The sequence below is a fragment of the Homarus americanus genome, unplaced genomic scaffold, assembly GCF_018991925.1.
Source record: "Homarus americanus isolate GMGI-L3 unplaced genomic scaffold, GMGI_Hamer_2.0 scaffold54840, whole genome shotgun sequence".
Taxonomy (NCBI): Eukaryota; Metazoa; Arthropoda; class Malacostraca; order Decapoda; family Nephropidae; genus Homarus; species Homarus americanus.
The window spans coordinates 396,822-411,625 of NW_024745963.1; the positions used below are offsets into that span (position 1 = coordinate 396,822).

Here is a 14,804-nt window from a genome sequence, read left to right on the forward strand (position 1 = left end):
GTAAGGGCTGGAGCTGGAGGACACCCGTCCCACAAGGGGACCAGGGTCACAGCCCCAAGGTTGATGAAGCCACAAGTCAAGAAAACTGTGAGGGCTAACTTTTTTAGAGTGAGAGTTGTGAACTCTTGGAACAACCTGCCAGCGAGTGTTGTGACGGTCAGAGTGTGAGCTGTTTCAAGATCCAGCACTTGCCAACAGTGCGTAACAGAGATGAGACCGACTGCCCAAGCGGCTAACAAGTCGATCAGTGGCGAAGAGGATAAAAGTAAAAAAAGTAAAGCTTAGGCCAAGGAACACCATGCAAGAGAAAAGTTAGTCATTGTTTGTATGCCTACACTGATTTTATAAAGTATAATTAAACTGTGAACTTGTAGGACGATTTTTAATATTTATCTAAATCTCCCTCTATCAACAAACTGCTGTAGTGTGTTAATTTTAGTTAAAGAAGTCTCCCCAGTTAGCTTTTGATCTGACCGATGTAAAAAAAAATACATATTATTGAAAACTTTAAAATTAAAACGTTTAAAAATATAATATTTTTTATTAATGTGTATATGAAGTTAGAAGACTTCTTATCCAATCTGTTTACATATACATTTATGTTTATATATAACATCACTATGAAGGCTGTGGTAGACAAGAAAATCATGAGAGAACATCAGATTAAACAAACTACATATTAAAAGATAAATAACTATTATTATAACCTAAAATTACCTTAAAAAGCATAATATTTAAAAAATATATATATTGTTCTATATCTATAAATAAACAACTGGTATATGTAATACTAATTTAAGTTTAAAAATCGACAAAATTGAAGCTCCTGAATTTTCTCCCTGGGTAGGTGTGTTGTCCTCAGTGTCACAGTAAATGTCAGCTGAGGCCTAAAGGGAAGCTGGTCGTCAGGGATAAACTCAACAGTAAGACTCCTCAGTGATACAATAATCAATTTATCTTGTTAAAAAGGAATAATATAGTGAGTTTATGACATATGTTATTTCCGTGAGTGAATATAAGGGGAATATTTTTAACAAGTGAGGATCTATAGTTTGTAGAAAATTTCCTATAATCTTTAATACAACTATGTAAGAGTTGAGACCTTAACTAACTTCCTAAACTCCCCTCGGATCCCAGGTATATTAAACAGAAAGAATGGTATTATTACAGTCTCTTACAACTATAGAATCTCAGCAGTTTTTTTTTTTTTAACAATCAATAGGTAATTTATTCCTACCTACTTTGTGATAGTGACTGATATATTAAAACTTTCTCTTCAGATTGATGGTGGGGTAGATGGTGAGGAACTGTCATGATGGAACTGAGTCATAGCCTAACACTCAATGAAGGGGCACTCCAACAGCTGCCACCGACCAAGAGGCCAATTTTTATATTTGAGTGGCTGAGATTCTTGGACAAAGTACTGGAAGCAGCACATAAGGTCAGTCTTATTGTAACAGTAGAGACACTAAGGATGTGTTTAATGAGTGCTGTTAAAAAAGGACCTAAGACTGTTTCAGGCCCTAGTTGTACCCTTGTCTCTGGGCCCCATATCCCCTTCCTTTGTACCCCTGATTACCTCCTCCTCAGTTTGTGTTCTCCCTGTCAGTACAGAGAAAACCAAATATAGATAATGAGACAAACTATATATATGGTTTGTCTCTACATTGTATGTTGTATAGTATTTCAATGACAGTGTAAAGAACAAGTTGTAGGTACAGTCTACACAATGATTTTTTTTCCACAATTTAATTTTGATTTGTTAAGCAGATGAACAAAAGCTATTTTAAATTTTTTAAGTGTTCAGTGGATGTTCAACAAGATGTACCTGAACAATAAAATTCTGCTTTTGAGTTTCATTTCTTGAACTTATAAAATGTTTTCTTTTCTCTTGACAGTCTGATATCAAGGGATGTCAGAAACAGCTGGTAGCTCAGTTAGTTGGGCAGATGAATGAATCTCCTGGACCACCAACCCGGAAACTTGTGGCTCGCTGCCTGGCAACTCTGTTTAGTGTAGGAGACACATTCCTTCTCTTCGATACCATCAACAAATGCAATGATGTGCTCAAGAACAAAGATGACTCTCCAAGCTACCTACCAACAAGACTGTAAGTTATGTATGATTATACACTGAGTATGCAGTACAATATTTTTACATTAACCCTTATTAGCAGCTAATAATCCCCATCCTCCCCATTTGTGCAAATATGGAGCACGAGTAACATGAAACTTCCACTAATGATGGCCACCATCCTAATAACTGATTCCAGTACACATATTATCTGAAATGTCAAGAGGTGATGAAGTAACGCAGTACGGTATCAACAAACAGGTTACACAACACGCTCATTTCTCTTACAAGGTATATTTCAGTGAAATATTTCATTATATTATGTATCATAATATTCTACATTTATATATGGTTCATTACTAATGTCAGTATGTAATATGTATGCAACTTACCCCTGTATAGGATCATGGCAGGAAAAACAGACAGGAACTCCCACTGCATCCAGCATCCTTGAGGTGCATATGGCATCCATGTGTGTTTTCATTTCCGTAGTTGCCAGCGTCCATCAGCACTTGACTGGAACTTGAGTGTCCAGTTCAAAACTCCAGTACAATAGTCAAGAAGATTACCAAGTCTAAAAGTTTTCATACAGCCGTGGACTGAAGTTGAATAAAGTGCCAAGGGATGAAAGCTTGCTGTTCAACTTTTTATGCATTAAGTTCCCAGAGGGTTGAATAAGCAAAAATTGCCTGCACAGAGAACTATGTCTCTTTCAACCAGCCACACATTCTTAAGAACACCATGATGTTGCTGAACAAATGGCTCTCCTTTATGTAGCAGTTTTTGGCAAACATAACAGGAGTTGGATCCATAAGTAAAATCAACACCATTAATGCCATTGTTATTACTTTGCCCTCGTGTGCATGGCTTTATTCTGGTTTTTGTTTAGTCAGAAATTGTTTATTGTTTGTGATTTGCAACATTGATGCATTACCGGAGCAAACATTTTATCTTTCTTCAGGGCTGCTGTTACCTGTATTGGGGCAATGTATGAAAAACTGGGGCGGATGATGGGACGTTCATACGAGGAAACTGTACAGATCCTAATAAAGGCTTTACGAAATGCAGAATCTCAGCTGAGAATTGAAATTATGATGACCCTGGAGAAGATTACAGCTGGTATGGGGTCAGCTGCAGGAAATGTTCACAAGGACCTATACAAGGCAGCTAAGATGGGGCTGACAGATCGAGCTTTGCCTGTGAGATGTGCATCTGCCCTGGTGAGCTTCTATTTATTTATTCTGTGTAGTTAAGACTATTTTTATACCTGTAGTTGTCAGTGTTATTTTCAACCATTTGTCTTTCAGTTATGGACTACCCTCTACAAAGAGGTGCACACATGATTGTATGTGTATATTTTAACATTGATCTTGTTTATTATATGGGCATTGGGGCAGGTTATATGTGTGGGCATGAGCTTGGTAACCCTGTATTCTTTTATTTAGTTACTAAAATGAAATAAAAACAATTAAATGTGTGAGGTTTCAATGTGTGTGGGTACAATCACAGTTTTTTAGGAGAGAGTGATTGAAAATATGATGAGAGAAAGGATCTTGGATGTTCTTATGTTTTGTAAAGAAAGCTGAGTGACAGAAGAAAGGTGAGTTAAGACAACCATAAATCAGATGTGTATGAGAAAGAAAGAGCTAAAGAAGGTGTGGTAATGTTGTTTTGTGGTGTGATAAAATACAAGGTCAGTCACAGGAAATTTTAGATCAGATTAAAATTAAAGAGAGAATTTGGATAATGTTGAGTGTACAGATACACCTGGGAATGAGATGAGTGAGGTTAATGACCTGCATTAAAAGCTTTTGAGTGAGAAATAAAAGAGTGATTGTACTGCCATACAAGAATTGGTAATGGGAAACTTGGGGGGTTTGTGAGGAAATATAGAGAACGTATTAGGAATGAGTGGAAGTGGAGGTGGCTGATAGAAATTTACATCTGTTTTTCTTGTTTGTATTAATATATTACTTTTTCTATTTGACATTATATACTTTTCAAGTGTTAATTTACATGACTTTATTATCTCACAGTGCCTGATGGAGATGACGAAGCATGCACCTTTTCTCTACACAACCGAAATTGAAAATCTCTCCCAGCTGTGTTACCGCTCTTTTGACAACAGCAACTATGACGTTCGTTGCACAGTGGCCACGCTGCTAGGAACTGTTCTCGCTACCACACAAAATCCACCAAAAGAATTTTTGAAAGGTAAGGAACTTCTTTTTCTAAACTTGTACTGTGTTTTTACTGACTCCTTCCTACATCTACACCTAACCATGTAAGCTCATTCTACACATAAATGCACTCCCACAATAAATATAATCCTGCATGTTATCACACACACCAATATACTTAACTCCACATTCTTACCATTATTGCATGGTCCACATATGAGTATATATACTTATCCACATAGAACCTATATATAAACACACTGTGTGCAATGATACAATTGTCAAATAATAATTGCATATACTGTATGTATATCCTTATCATTTCTTCAACTGAACTCCTTCCACAGGCAGTAGTAAGGGAGGATTGGTAAAGTTATTTTCTCTTGAGGAAGCATTGACAGTCTTGTTGACTGGCTTTTTACGTGGAGGAAATAGCTTTCTTAAAGGAACTGGTGAAATGATCAAAGGTTCCTCTTCTGTGTCACGGGAGGTCAGAGTTGGCATTACACAGGTGAGGATGATGATTTGATGTTTACTTATTTAGTTATACTACTGCTGTGATTTATTGCTTGTTTAGATCAGGTTTGTAAAGATGCTGCTCATTTATAGTTATACACATAATGTCCCCAAAGCCTCCTATATATAGACCAGTTTGAATTCATTAAATTTATATGCAGTATATATAAATTATTGCTATTTTGCATTTATTCTTATGTAGTGTGACACAGAATATACAGTATGTTTTCAACTTTGTGTTATAGGCATATGTTGTGCTTGTTCAAGAATTAGGAGCTCTGTGGTTAGAGCGGAACATTCCAACCCTCTTGGCTCATCTGACAGAGCTGGTAGCCAGCCCTAAGGCCACCACATCACATGTTGATGCTGTGTATTCCCGCAAATGCGTCAATTTTATCCTAAGAGCTACCCTTGGTCGCATGATTGGAGAGAAGGCTCAGATTGCTGCCTGCAAAGAAATTACACAGCTAATAATTAAGCACATGAACAGTGTGGGTAAGTAAGAGGGAACTGTACTAAAAAAAAAGAAATATATAAATCATTTTATCATGAATGTTGTTGTTCAGCAACGCACTTGTCCACATTGCTTTGTGTATTACTTTTTGTAAATTTTTATATTCTCATGAGTCTGGATATGAATTTTCCTCTATGATAAAGCCATTTTCCTGCTCAGGGCAATTCTATTCACATTACTAGTTGAAGGATATGACTGTTTGAATGTTGTCAGGTAAATTTATTTCATTTAACATTTTGCCCAGAATTTCATATAAGATGAAAGGAATATTATAACTTGATAAAGGCACAGAAGTCTTGGTTATTGATAGGGGTCACCACAGCTGCTTTTTTAAAACTCAGAGGGTGGCAGACATAGAAGAATGGCAAAAGTCAAGTGTGAATGAGAAATGTAAGAGAATGAAAAAGGCAGAGAATGATCTGATAAAGTACCTTAAATAAAATTGAAATTACAGTAGACTATGAGTCAGTTGATGGTAAAAGTGTATGCTGAAGGGCAAGAAGTCATTAGAAAATATTAATATCTGTTTTGTGGAATTTAAAAAAAGGAAAAAAAGATAGGGTAAGTCACCATGAATTTACACATCTTAGAAATATTAAGGAAATCTTGACACGCAGAGTTAGACAAAGCTGTGAGCTATCACTATCATCACTGTTTTATGGCCATTTACCATGTTTGTTTAGGGTTAGTTACATTTACCTGATTGCACTTCACCATGCTGCATAGTGTCTCCAGCAGCCTCCTTCCTCAGGTTCCATGCTCTGAGGTCATTTCTCACAACCTCACCCCATGTCATTCTTGGCCTACCCCTTGGTCTCCTCCCCTCCACATTCAAACTCATGCATCTGTTGACCCAGTTGGCCTCCTCCATTCTCTTCACATGCTTGAGCCATCTCACTCTACCTCTGTGTAAGACTTTTAGTGCAAGTGCATTAGAGCAGATGTCCATGGCAACCCAGAAAAAATAGGAACATGGGTAGAGACTCCTAATTCACCATCCTATCTTCAATAACAATGAAGTTATGGCCAATTCAGCATCCTTGACACAAAATGGTAGCCATCTTAGATTTATGTTAATTAAGGTGCATCCTACTTAATTTCTGATAGTTTGATTTGCTTCCTCGTGCTCAAAAACATGTGTATAGAAGCCAAAAACATTTCTATCCTATATAATAACCGAGATGAGATAGATTACAGGGGGGTAAGTGTGTAGTATAACACCGCTCAACCATGACAGCAGCCATCTTGAAAGAATTGCCACAGGTGGAACTCTAAGGGACTTTTCACCATTGGACTCGATGGATATTCAGGAAGCTTTCCAGAAAAAAATAAGCTTTCCCGATTTTATTTCTGGGTTGATACCTAATACTCTTGCACTACTTCACCAATACTTTACTCTTAATATCCAGCTCTGCCCTCTTGCTCTGAAAAGGGTGTTTTATCTTTCAATGTCACATTACACATACATCTCGCCATTCTCATTTCAGCTCGCTCAAGCCTACGTATGTCATCTTTAACTGCCCATGTTTCACTGCCTTACAACATCACACATCTCAAGTCGGTTGCATACATCTTTCCTTTCACACGAAGAGAAGGTCCTCCCGTCAATATAGGCAAGAGCTCCCTAAACTTCTTCCACCATTCCTAACACTTGCAACTAAGCTACAGTATTGTAGCTTTAGCACCACCTCCAGCACTCATCAACACGGTCCTGAGATATATCCACAATGTTAAGTTTCTCTAGCCTTGCTAAGACCACATGATTATTGCACTTACAGTGCAACATCTTCAGTCTGATATTTACACAACTGCACCTCGTGTACCCACCGTCCACACTCATTGTACGTTATTGAGTTGCTACCAACACCTTTCTTACAGACAGCACTTAGCCATTTTCCACTTCCACCACAGGTTCTTCACTCATGCCAATGCTCTTTACTTTTGCTTTTGCCACATTCACTGTCATACCCTTCGGTTCCATTCCATCTTTGGATCTGAAAATTATATTCAGGGGCGAATCCAAGAATTTATGAGGGGGATGCAGATTCAGGGCGAATAAAAATAAAGTCCCTTGGAAAAAGTCAAAATATTGGCTTTGAAATAAGTCCCCTTTTATTTAAATACATACCATTAACAGGGAACTTATGAGATGGAACATTTAGTTTGTTTGAAGAATAAAAAATTTTGATGGTAGCTATGAAAGCGAGCTTAAAACAAGACTAGGGCAAGCAAATTTAGCATTTAATAATCTTTGAGATCATATAATATGGGACATAAAATTTAGTTTGAGATAGAGGCTGCTGCAGTAAATGGTTACTAAAGGTATTATACAGAAAGAGATATGTTAAGCTTGTACTGAATGAGTCATGTTATAGTGGGGAAGGTTTTGTTAAGTGTGGTTTTATATGTTCAGTAAGTGGTAGGGAGAGCGATGGTTTGAGAGTTTTCAGTGTGTTGTGGTAAAGGCATTCATTACTTTAGGAAGACTACAGGTTAAATATGACTACTTCATACTCATTAACATTTTTAGAACACTTCCAACTCTTTCTCTGTTGTACTGTATCTGATAATGTTCTAATTCTTCCTCCATTTCAAACACAAGAAGCTCATTTGAATTTGTATTTACTACGATCAGATGTGAGTGGGGAAGGCACCAAGGATGTAGGAGAAGGTGGTCAGCATGTACTGGTGTGTCTGTTACAAGAGTTAGGTTGCCTCATGCAGTCCCTCAGCACCACGAGTTCTACAATCATCCTCGACACACATCTGAGTAAGTGATATTTATAATTTTATGGAAGCAGTGATTTAGTGAATTACATTGAAGGAAGATGGGAAATATATACAGCATATGAGGACAGGAAATATATATGGGGGAATATGGCCAGAGTGTTTTTTTTTTTTTCTGGGACTTAATTTCAGCATTTTGCTCGGGTTCTTGTTCACACTGGTTGTCATGCTGTAGATTTATTGACTTTGCACGAGTTGTTTAATCCATGTTTGGATTAAAGTAAGATTTCAGAATCAGTCTGTCACAAATGATTAAGGCATGAAATACCTGTAAGTGTCTTTCTACTTCATTGACCCCAGTTTGCACACAAGCTGTAGAAACAGACTCCAGTCTGAACAGCCCCACTGGTTCCTCAAGTGACCTTTGGATTTACAGTATATATTATATGTGTTTAATTGATAAGGAAGGCAACAGTGTATTCTTCCATTTATTGTACAGTACTGATTTTCAGTTCCCTATTTTCTTTGTGTATGTCAAAATAAAATTTGGATTTATTCTATTAAGATTATATTTCACAGATTTGGTGGATGCAGTAGTTGCTGTGCTGCTTCATCCAAGTAGTGCAGCAAGACTGAGTGCATCATGGTGTTTACGGTGTATCTGCCTCGCTCTCCCCTCCCAGCTCCATCCTCTCATCACCCGTTGCTGTGATCGCCTGGATGCTCTCAAGTCATCGCCAGAAGCCATTGCTGGATATAGGTACAGTGTCTTAAAAAAAGTATCGGTCCACACACTGTGTGAAACATTGTGAGACCACGGATGATAGATATTGGGACATGCATTTATTCTGGAACAGTATCCAGTATTGTTTAACATAAGTACGTAATGTAATGTGTATTTATTTTGGCTTCGTTAATATTATATTTGGGTACCAAATGTAGTAGCCACGCACACCAACTCTCCTGGGACATCATGCGTTGCATGGAGCATTTTGGAAGTCATCAGACCTATCTTGGCAGATACTTTAGTGAGATACTGTACAGTATTGGAAAATGTCACCAAACCATATAATTCTCTCAATAAACCATTCATTACTACAACTCAAGTAGTACCGGCCATGCTGCCCCCTTGTGTACCAAAGACTTAGTACGGTATACAGTGTGCTGTATGCACACTGACCCTAATGGGCAGTCATGCCTATGGGTCTCACTTTCACATTTACAGGTAGACATCACAAATTTGTGTTAATAGGTATCTCTCCATGGTTGAATTTCTGAAAGGTACAGATTTTCATAATAAACATTAAACACGTGAAATTTTGCTAATCATTTGCTAAACACCTAAATATAATTGTACATCATAATTCTTTATTGTTTCAAACTTACATTCCAATGCAATATTTATTGGACAGTTCGTTAACACTTAGACCGCTCTATACAAATGATGTGGTTCAGAGTTCAATAATTTAATGAGCACAAGGTTATCCTGATTTGAACAAATTTCTAACTGTATACACTTATCTTCCTGTTTGTCCCAACTCCATATTTGTGAATTCACGTAACATTATGAGTAACCCTTTTTTCAAGATTTGTATTTTATATTGTATTTATACTGCACAGTATACAGTATATTTGTATGAATTTTAATGTTTTATAAATTTATAATTGTTCCTGAATGAAAACTCGGCATAAATACTGTACATTATCCTCAAAATTCCCGGCCTGGTATGCACCCCCTAATTACAGTATTCTACATTGTTTCTCATGGAAAATTGGTTTTTATACTGAATTGCAATTTTGCTTATCACAGGGGCTTTTAGGGAAGAAAAGTCTTTCATTAGATGAGGAATACCTGTACAGTATTGTAATAAATGGATTATAGTTGATGGGGTGAGAAAATAAATATTTATAGAACACTGCCTGAAAATCTGAAATTCTATGGGACCAGAGGCTTTTTTTTTTTGAATGTGTGATTATTTTGGAAATGTGATTAATAAGTATTTGAGTACATATTCACTACCAACACAAAACCACTTAGAAAAACATATAAATACTGTACAATACTGAATGTGAATGTTTACAATAGATCCTGCCTCATATGAAGACTTTCAAGTGGTGTTTACCAATCTATACCTAATTGAATAATAGTTCAGTACAATAAATACAGAAGCTGCTCAGATCTGTGACTCCATGCCATGATGAGCTAGAAAACACATTAAATGCTCCTGTAGAATATTCTTACTGGGAAACTTTAACATTAATTGACATAATGGAATTGAGTAGCAACTTAATGTGTTCTTCATTAACAGCTGTGTGGTGTCAGCACTAGTGGGCTGTGTACAAAAGACTCCTCTTGGAATCCCACACATGCGGGGTAAAGTTCTCTTCAATATTGCGGAGGAGTTGCTTCGATCAGCGAGTCAAAATTCTCGGCTGTCACTCCACCGAACCCAGGCGGGCTGGCTCATCATTGGCTCCATCATGACACTTGGTATGTTTCCAGTTTTAGAATAATGAAAACCTCTTAGCATATAAAAAAATCACACACAGAGGAATTTTTTTAAACATTGCTTTTTTTTTTTTACTTTAGTAGATATGATTTAAAGAAGAGATAGTTATTTTATTTCATATATGTAATGTTTTTCAGGTTTATATAAAAAAAAAAATGCTGTACCAGAACTTTTTAGAAGTCCCTACCATTGAGTATTTTTCCTACTTCATATAACTTCCAGTCAAAACTTCATTCTTCAGAATAACTTCAATCTTTATCAAGGGGATGACTAAATGAACAGATTTGATAGTGACACATATCAAGTATATTTTTATTTCTTAATAAAGACCAATAATCTATAAATTACTTTGCTAATTGCAGGCATTGGTGTTGTGCGTGGGCTACTTCCTCGGATGCTGCTGCTGTGGAAGAATTCTTTCCCGAGATCTAGTAAGGAGATTGAGAGTGAGAAAGCTCGAGGAGATGCTTTTACTTGGCAGGTAAGGTAGAACCAGTTAAAGTTGTCTTTATTCTTGTCACCTTTGTACTGTATATATGAGTCTGTGATAATTTGTCCTTTGTTTAAATAGCCTGATTTGTGTCCAAGGAGACTTAAGTATTTATTCATCAGGTTTAAGAGTTGCAACTCAGACAAACTCAACATTTACCATCGAGTATACATAAACAATTAGTGCAACTGTACCATCACAACCTTAGCCCTCAGAGAGAAGTATGATAAATGGGGGGTTTATCACTTAGAACTGAGAGTTGAGAGAGCCCATATTTAGGCAGCTCAAATACCATCCTTTCTCCCTTGGGCAGCTGAAACTGAATGTAAGTGATGGTAACTGCTCACCTTTTTGTTAGATCTACAGGTTAAATTCTGTAGCACATGTTTGCTTTACCACTTGATGTGAAAATGTTGAAGAAATGTTATAAGTGGCCACTCCCACATTAGCTGCTGGGGGAACAAAGCTTCAGAGACACATATACCTGCACTGTACTACTGTTGATGGTTATGTTTTCCTTCTTATCTAGGTAACTCTGGAAGGCAGAGCAGGTGCCCTTGCATCTATGCATAGCTTTTTGCTTCATTGTTCTGAACTGGCTGCTGAAGACACTGTGCGGAGACTTCTTCTTCCAATTGAAGCTGCTCTTCTTATGCTCTCCAGGTACTGTTCTTTGATAGATAAAGAGGATAGATTTATTTGAGTGACTTGAATAGTTAAATTTACCTGACTTGGTGGTAGAGTGGTTATTATGTTGGCCATCTTCAAACCCAGAGCCCAGTTGAGTTTTTTCTTTAACAGCCCTGATCAGTAATTTTCCAACCCAGTTGATTATACCAAACTAACAGGCTACTAGCTTAGTGAATTGGATTGTTACAGGTGTCATTACAGTTAAAAGAACCTTGTTATTATGTCTTCCACTGCCTGCAGTAATGCCCGTCAAAATTTTTGATTGCCTCAGGGAGTTGTGACCTTACCTTGCCAACTGTGCCCCACCCTGTGGTGTTTGGAAGGGCATCCAGCCATAAAGCTGCTCCAACAAGCCTGATGGCAACCTTGTCACCAGAGCTGTTTCCATTTCCTGGCCACTGCTGCTTTATCTGGGCAGGTGGTGGGTAGGGGGGGACATCCTGTTCTGGTTTTACCCAACAGCTGCCATCAAGTAATCATGGTTAACCCACACACGTGTGGAAAATGGCCAGAGAATGTTGATGATGATGACATGGTTATGACCTTTGGAATTTTTTCTGCTTGGTGTCATAGTACAGTATGAGTTCCTTTTAATCATTAATAAAATTGTTAAATGTTATTAAATTGTTAGCAGATTAATTAGCCTTCAAAACAAGATTAATTCAGAGGTAAAAGGAATTATAATTTATAACAAAAAACTATTCACACCATGTACTAATTGCAAATAAATTTGGAAACTTCTTTTCACTGCAGTATAACACACATTGTGAAGCAGTATGGCCAACACCTCAAGGCCTCCACAGCTATGGTACGTCTCCGACTCTACGAGGTGCTCTCTCTTCTTCCTCCCCAGTCTTTTGAAAGTAAGCACATATTTTTTGTTATTACAACAATAAGGAAACATATCTTGATATGTGTGCTTGTATAATAAGAAGATTAAATGTGTTGACATGTATGTTTTTAAAGACAATCATTTGTTACTATATTTGTGAATTTGTATGACTTGAGTGAATGACATGATGTACATAATTCAGGTATTTTAATGTTTTTTTCAACATATTATCCTGTAGTAGAAGATAAAAAACAATAATAAGATAAATGAGACATAAACCAAAAACAGTTATTTTTTATGTAAATTGAACCAGTGTATCTCACAGTACACCTGGATAGTAAAAGAAACACAGTACAGTAGTGTATTGTTGAATGAGTAGAATACTATGCATTTGACATTGTAAAAACAACCAAATAAGTTGTCACGACTGTACATATTTTCATGTGATCATTGGGTCTCTCAATAGTTTTCCTCCAGGTCTAACTTATCTTATACATTTCTTTAACTTAATATACATTTAGTTTCATTATAGTTTTCTATGCTAACTGTGTATTCATAACTAATCTTTTCCCAGGCCACTACACAAGCATCTTGAAGTTGTTGGTGAGTGAGTTCACCCTGGCAGAGAGTGGTGCAAACACCACCACCTCCCTCCTGCGCACTATGTGTCACGCAGATGACTCCGTTATACTTGGTACCTGGCTACACCACACACATCATAAAACCATTGAAGATCAGGTAATATTAACTTGAATTTGTCATCATTTTACATTTATTAGTTTAGTTTAGTTTAGTTTCATCTTATGAGACATTGTCAACCATTGTTTCTTCTGGACACACATCATCAGTTATTTTTTAGAATTTTACAATACAGTATGTTGCAAGTGATATGCTATTGTAGAAAGTAATGTGTTCTTAAATATTGTGAATGTACACTTTAAACATCCTATTGCTCTTGAAATTTATATCATATTTTTCAGGTTCTTCAATACAATATTTATATTCTGTTACCATTTTATGTAAGATACTGTATACTGTACTGTATATATTATTGGAATTAAATTTAAAATGTAATTTGAAGTACTTTACTATACTGCTAAGGTTGATATTTTACCAAACCAGCTACAACCAAACAGTGCAAGTGGTTCAGGAGCTCTTGAGCATGATCCCACATACCTGTACCGGCCACTGGCTGAAGGGGAGACCATTGCTGGCCCGTTGCCTCTTGGAGTTACTGTCATTGATGCTTCAGTGGTGCTCTTTGGTCAGATGTTCCCTCTGGTGGCAAATAAACATCGATTAAAGGTGAGCCTTAATTTGTTGGTGCAGAGATGATTTAACCGGAGGAATTAATAATTGTAATTATATTTCAATTATTATATTTACCATAGCTCTTTTTTGTTTTAATTATAGTACTGTACAGGGGGGCCCTCCAAATTTGTGGGGGTTAGGTTTATGGCCGCAAATCGCCAGATACAGTATGCAAATAACATTTGCAGACGGGGGGTGGGGGGAGGGGTTTACAATTTTACTTGTGTACAAAGAAATGTATATTCCCTTTATGTGTTTGCCCTTAGAATAATTATTTCTTTTACCTGTAGTATTGTATATATGTGTGTGTGTGTATGTGTAGACACACACACATACACACAAACACACAAAACACATACAAATAAATAATAATTGAAAAATCCTCTCAAATAATATAATCAAAAACAAATTTATTAAAAATGTGACAGTCTACCCTCAAGTCCGTGCTCTTTTAATAAAGTAATAGAGTACAGACTTGAGGGTAGACTGTGACATTTTTAATAAATTTGTTATTGATTATTTGTGAAAGGATTTTCTCATTATTATTTATTTGTGTGTTTTGTGTACACATATCTACAATACAGGTAAAGGAAATTACTGTCTAGAATGAATGGCTCCCTGTCCCAGCTGTGAAAATGCCGGCAACTTTAAAACTCCCCTTAGACATTCTTGGGTACATCCAGTGTGTCATCCTCGAATAACCGAGAACCGCGAAGTAAAAATCCGCGAGCTTGAGGGGCATACTGTATTCGTTCTTCCCATTCAATTAACATAAATCAGCTACAAGGCTGTTATACAAATGCTTTATAACTAACTACAGTAGCAGCCAGTAGGAATGGTGGATTTTACAGTACTGTATAGACGAGAGGACAAGTCATCCTCCCTCCTCCACTACAACTCTCCAAAAGTAGAATCCTGTCATCATTACAAGACACTTTTCTATTAATAAGATAATTAGAAA

General features: G+C 36.8%; 1 protein-coding gene across 2 annotated transcripts in view; it reads left to right on the plus strand.

Annotated features, from left to right (window-relative positions):
* The first annotated feature begins 867 nt into the window (after positions 1 to 867).
* LOC121878857 (HEAT repeat-containing protein 5B-like) overlaps positions 868 to 14,804 on the plus strand; it is a 31,825-nt gene continuing 17,888 nt past the window's right edge. Inside the window, exons 1-15 of one of the 2 annotated variants that reach the window (XM_042385274.1) lie at positions 868 to 923; positions 1,281 to 1,441; positions 1,899 to 2,110; positions 3,035 to 3,293; positions 4,110 to 4,287; positions 4,601 to 4,764; positions 5,015 to 5,264; positions 7,919 to 8,053; positions 8,590 to 8,770; positions 10,320 to 10,501; positions 10,883 to 11,001; positions 11,540 to 11,673; positions 12,454 to 12,563; positions 13,107 to 13,270; positions 13,655 to 13,837. In XM_042385274.1, coding sequence (XP_042241208.1) covers positions 1,313 to 1,441; positions 1,899 to 2,110; positions 3,035 to 3,293; positions 4,110 to 4,287; positions 4,601 to 4,764; positions 5,015 to 5,264; positions 7,919 to 8,053; positions 8,590 to 8,770; positions 10,320 to 10,501; positions 10,883 to 11,001; positions 11,540 to 11,673; positions 12,454 to 12,563; positions 13,107 to 13,270; positions 13,655 to 13,837 — 2,400 coding nt within the window. In that variant the 5' untranslated portion in view covers positions 868 to 923; positions 1,281 to 1,312. Of the gene's footprint in view, positions 980 to 1,280; positions 1,442 to 1,898; positions 2,111 to 3,034; positions 3,294 to 4,109; positions 4,288 to 4,600; positions 4,765 to 5,014; positions 5,265 to 7,918; positions 8,054 to 8,589; positions 8,771 to 10,319; positions 10,502 to 10,882; positions 11,002 to 11,539; positions 11,674 to 12,453; positions 12,564 to 13,106; positions 13,271 to 13,654; positions 13,838 to 14,804 lie in introns of both variants that reach the window. The other variant, XM_042385275.1, reaches the window with a different exon arrangement.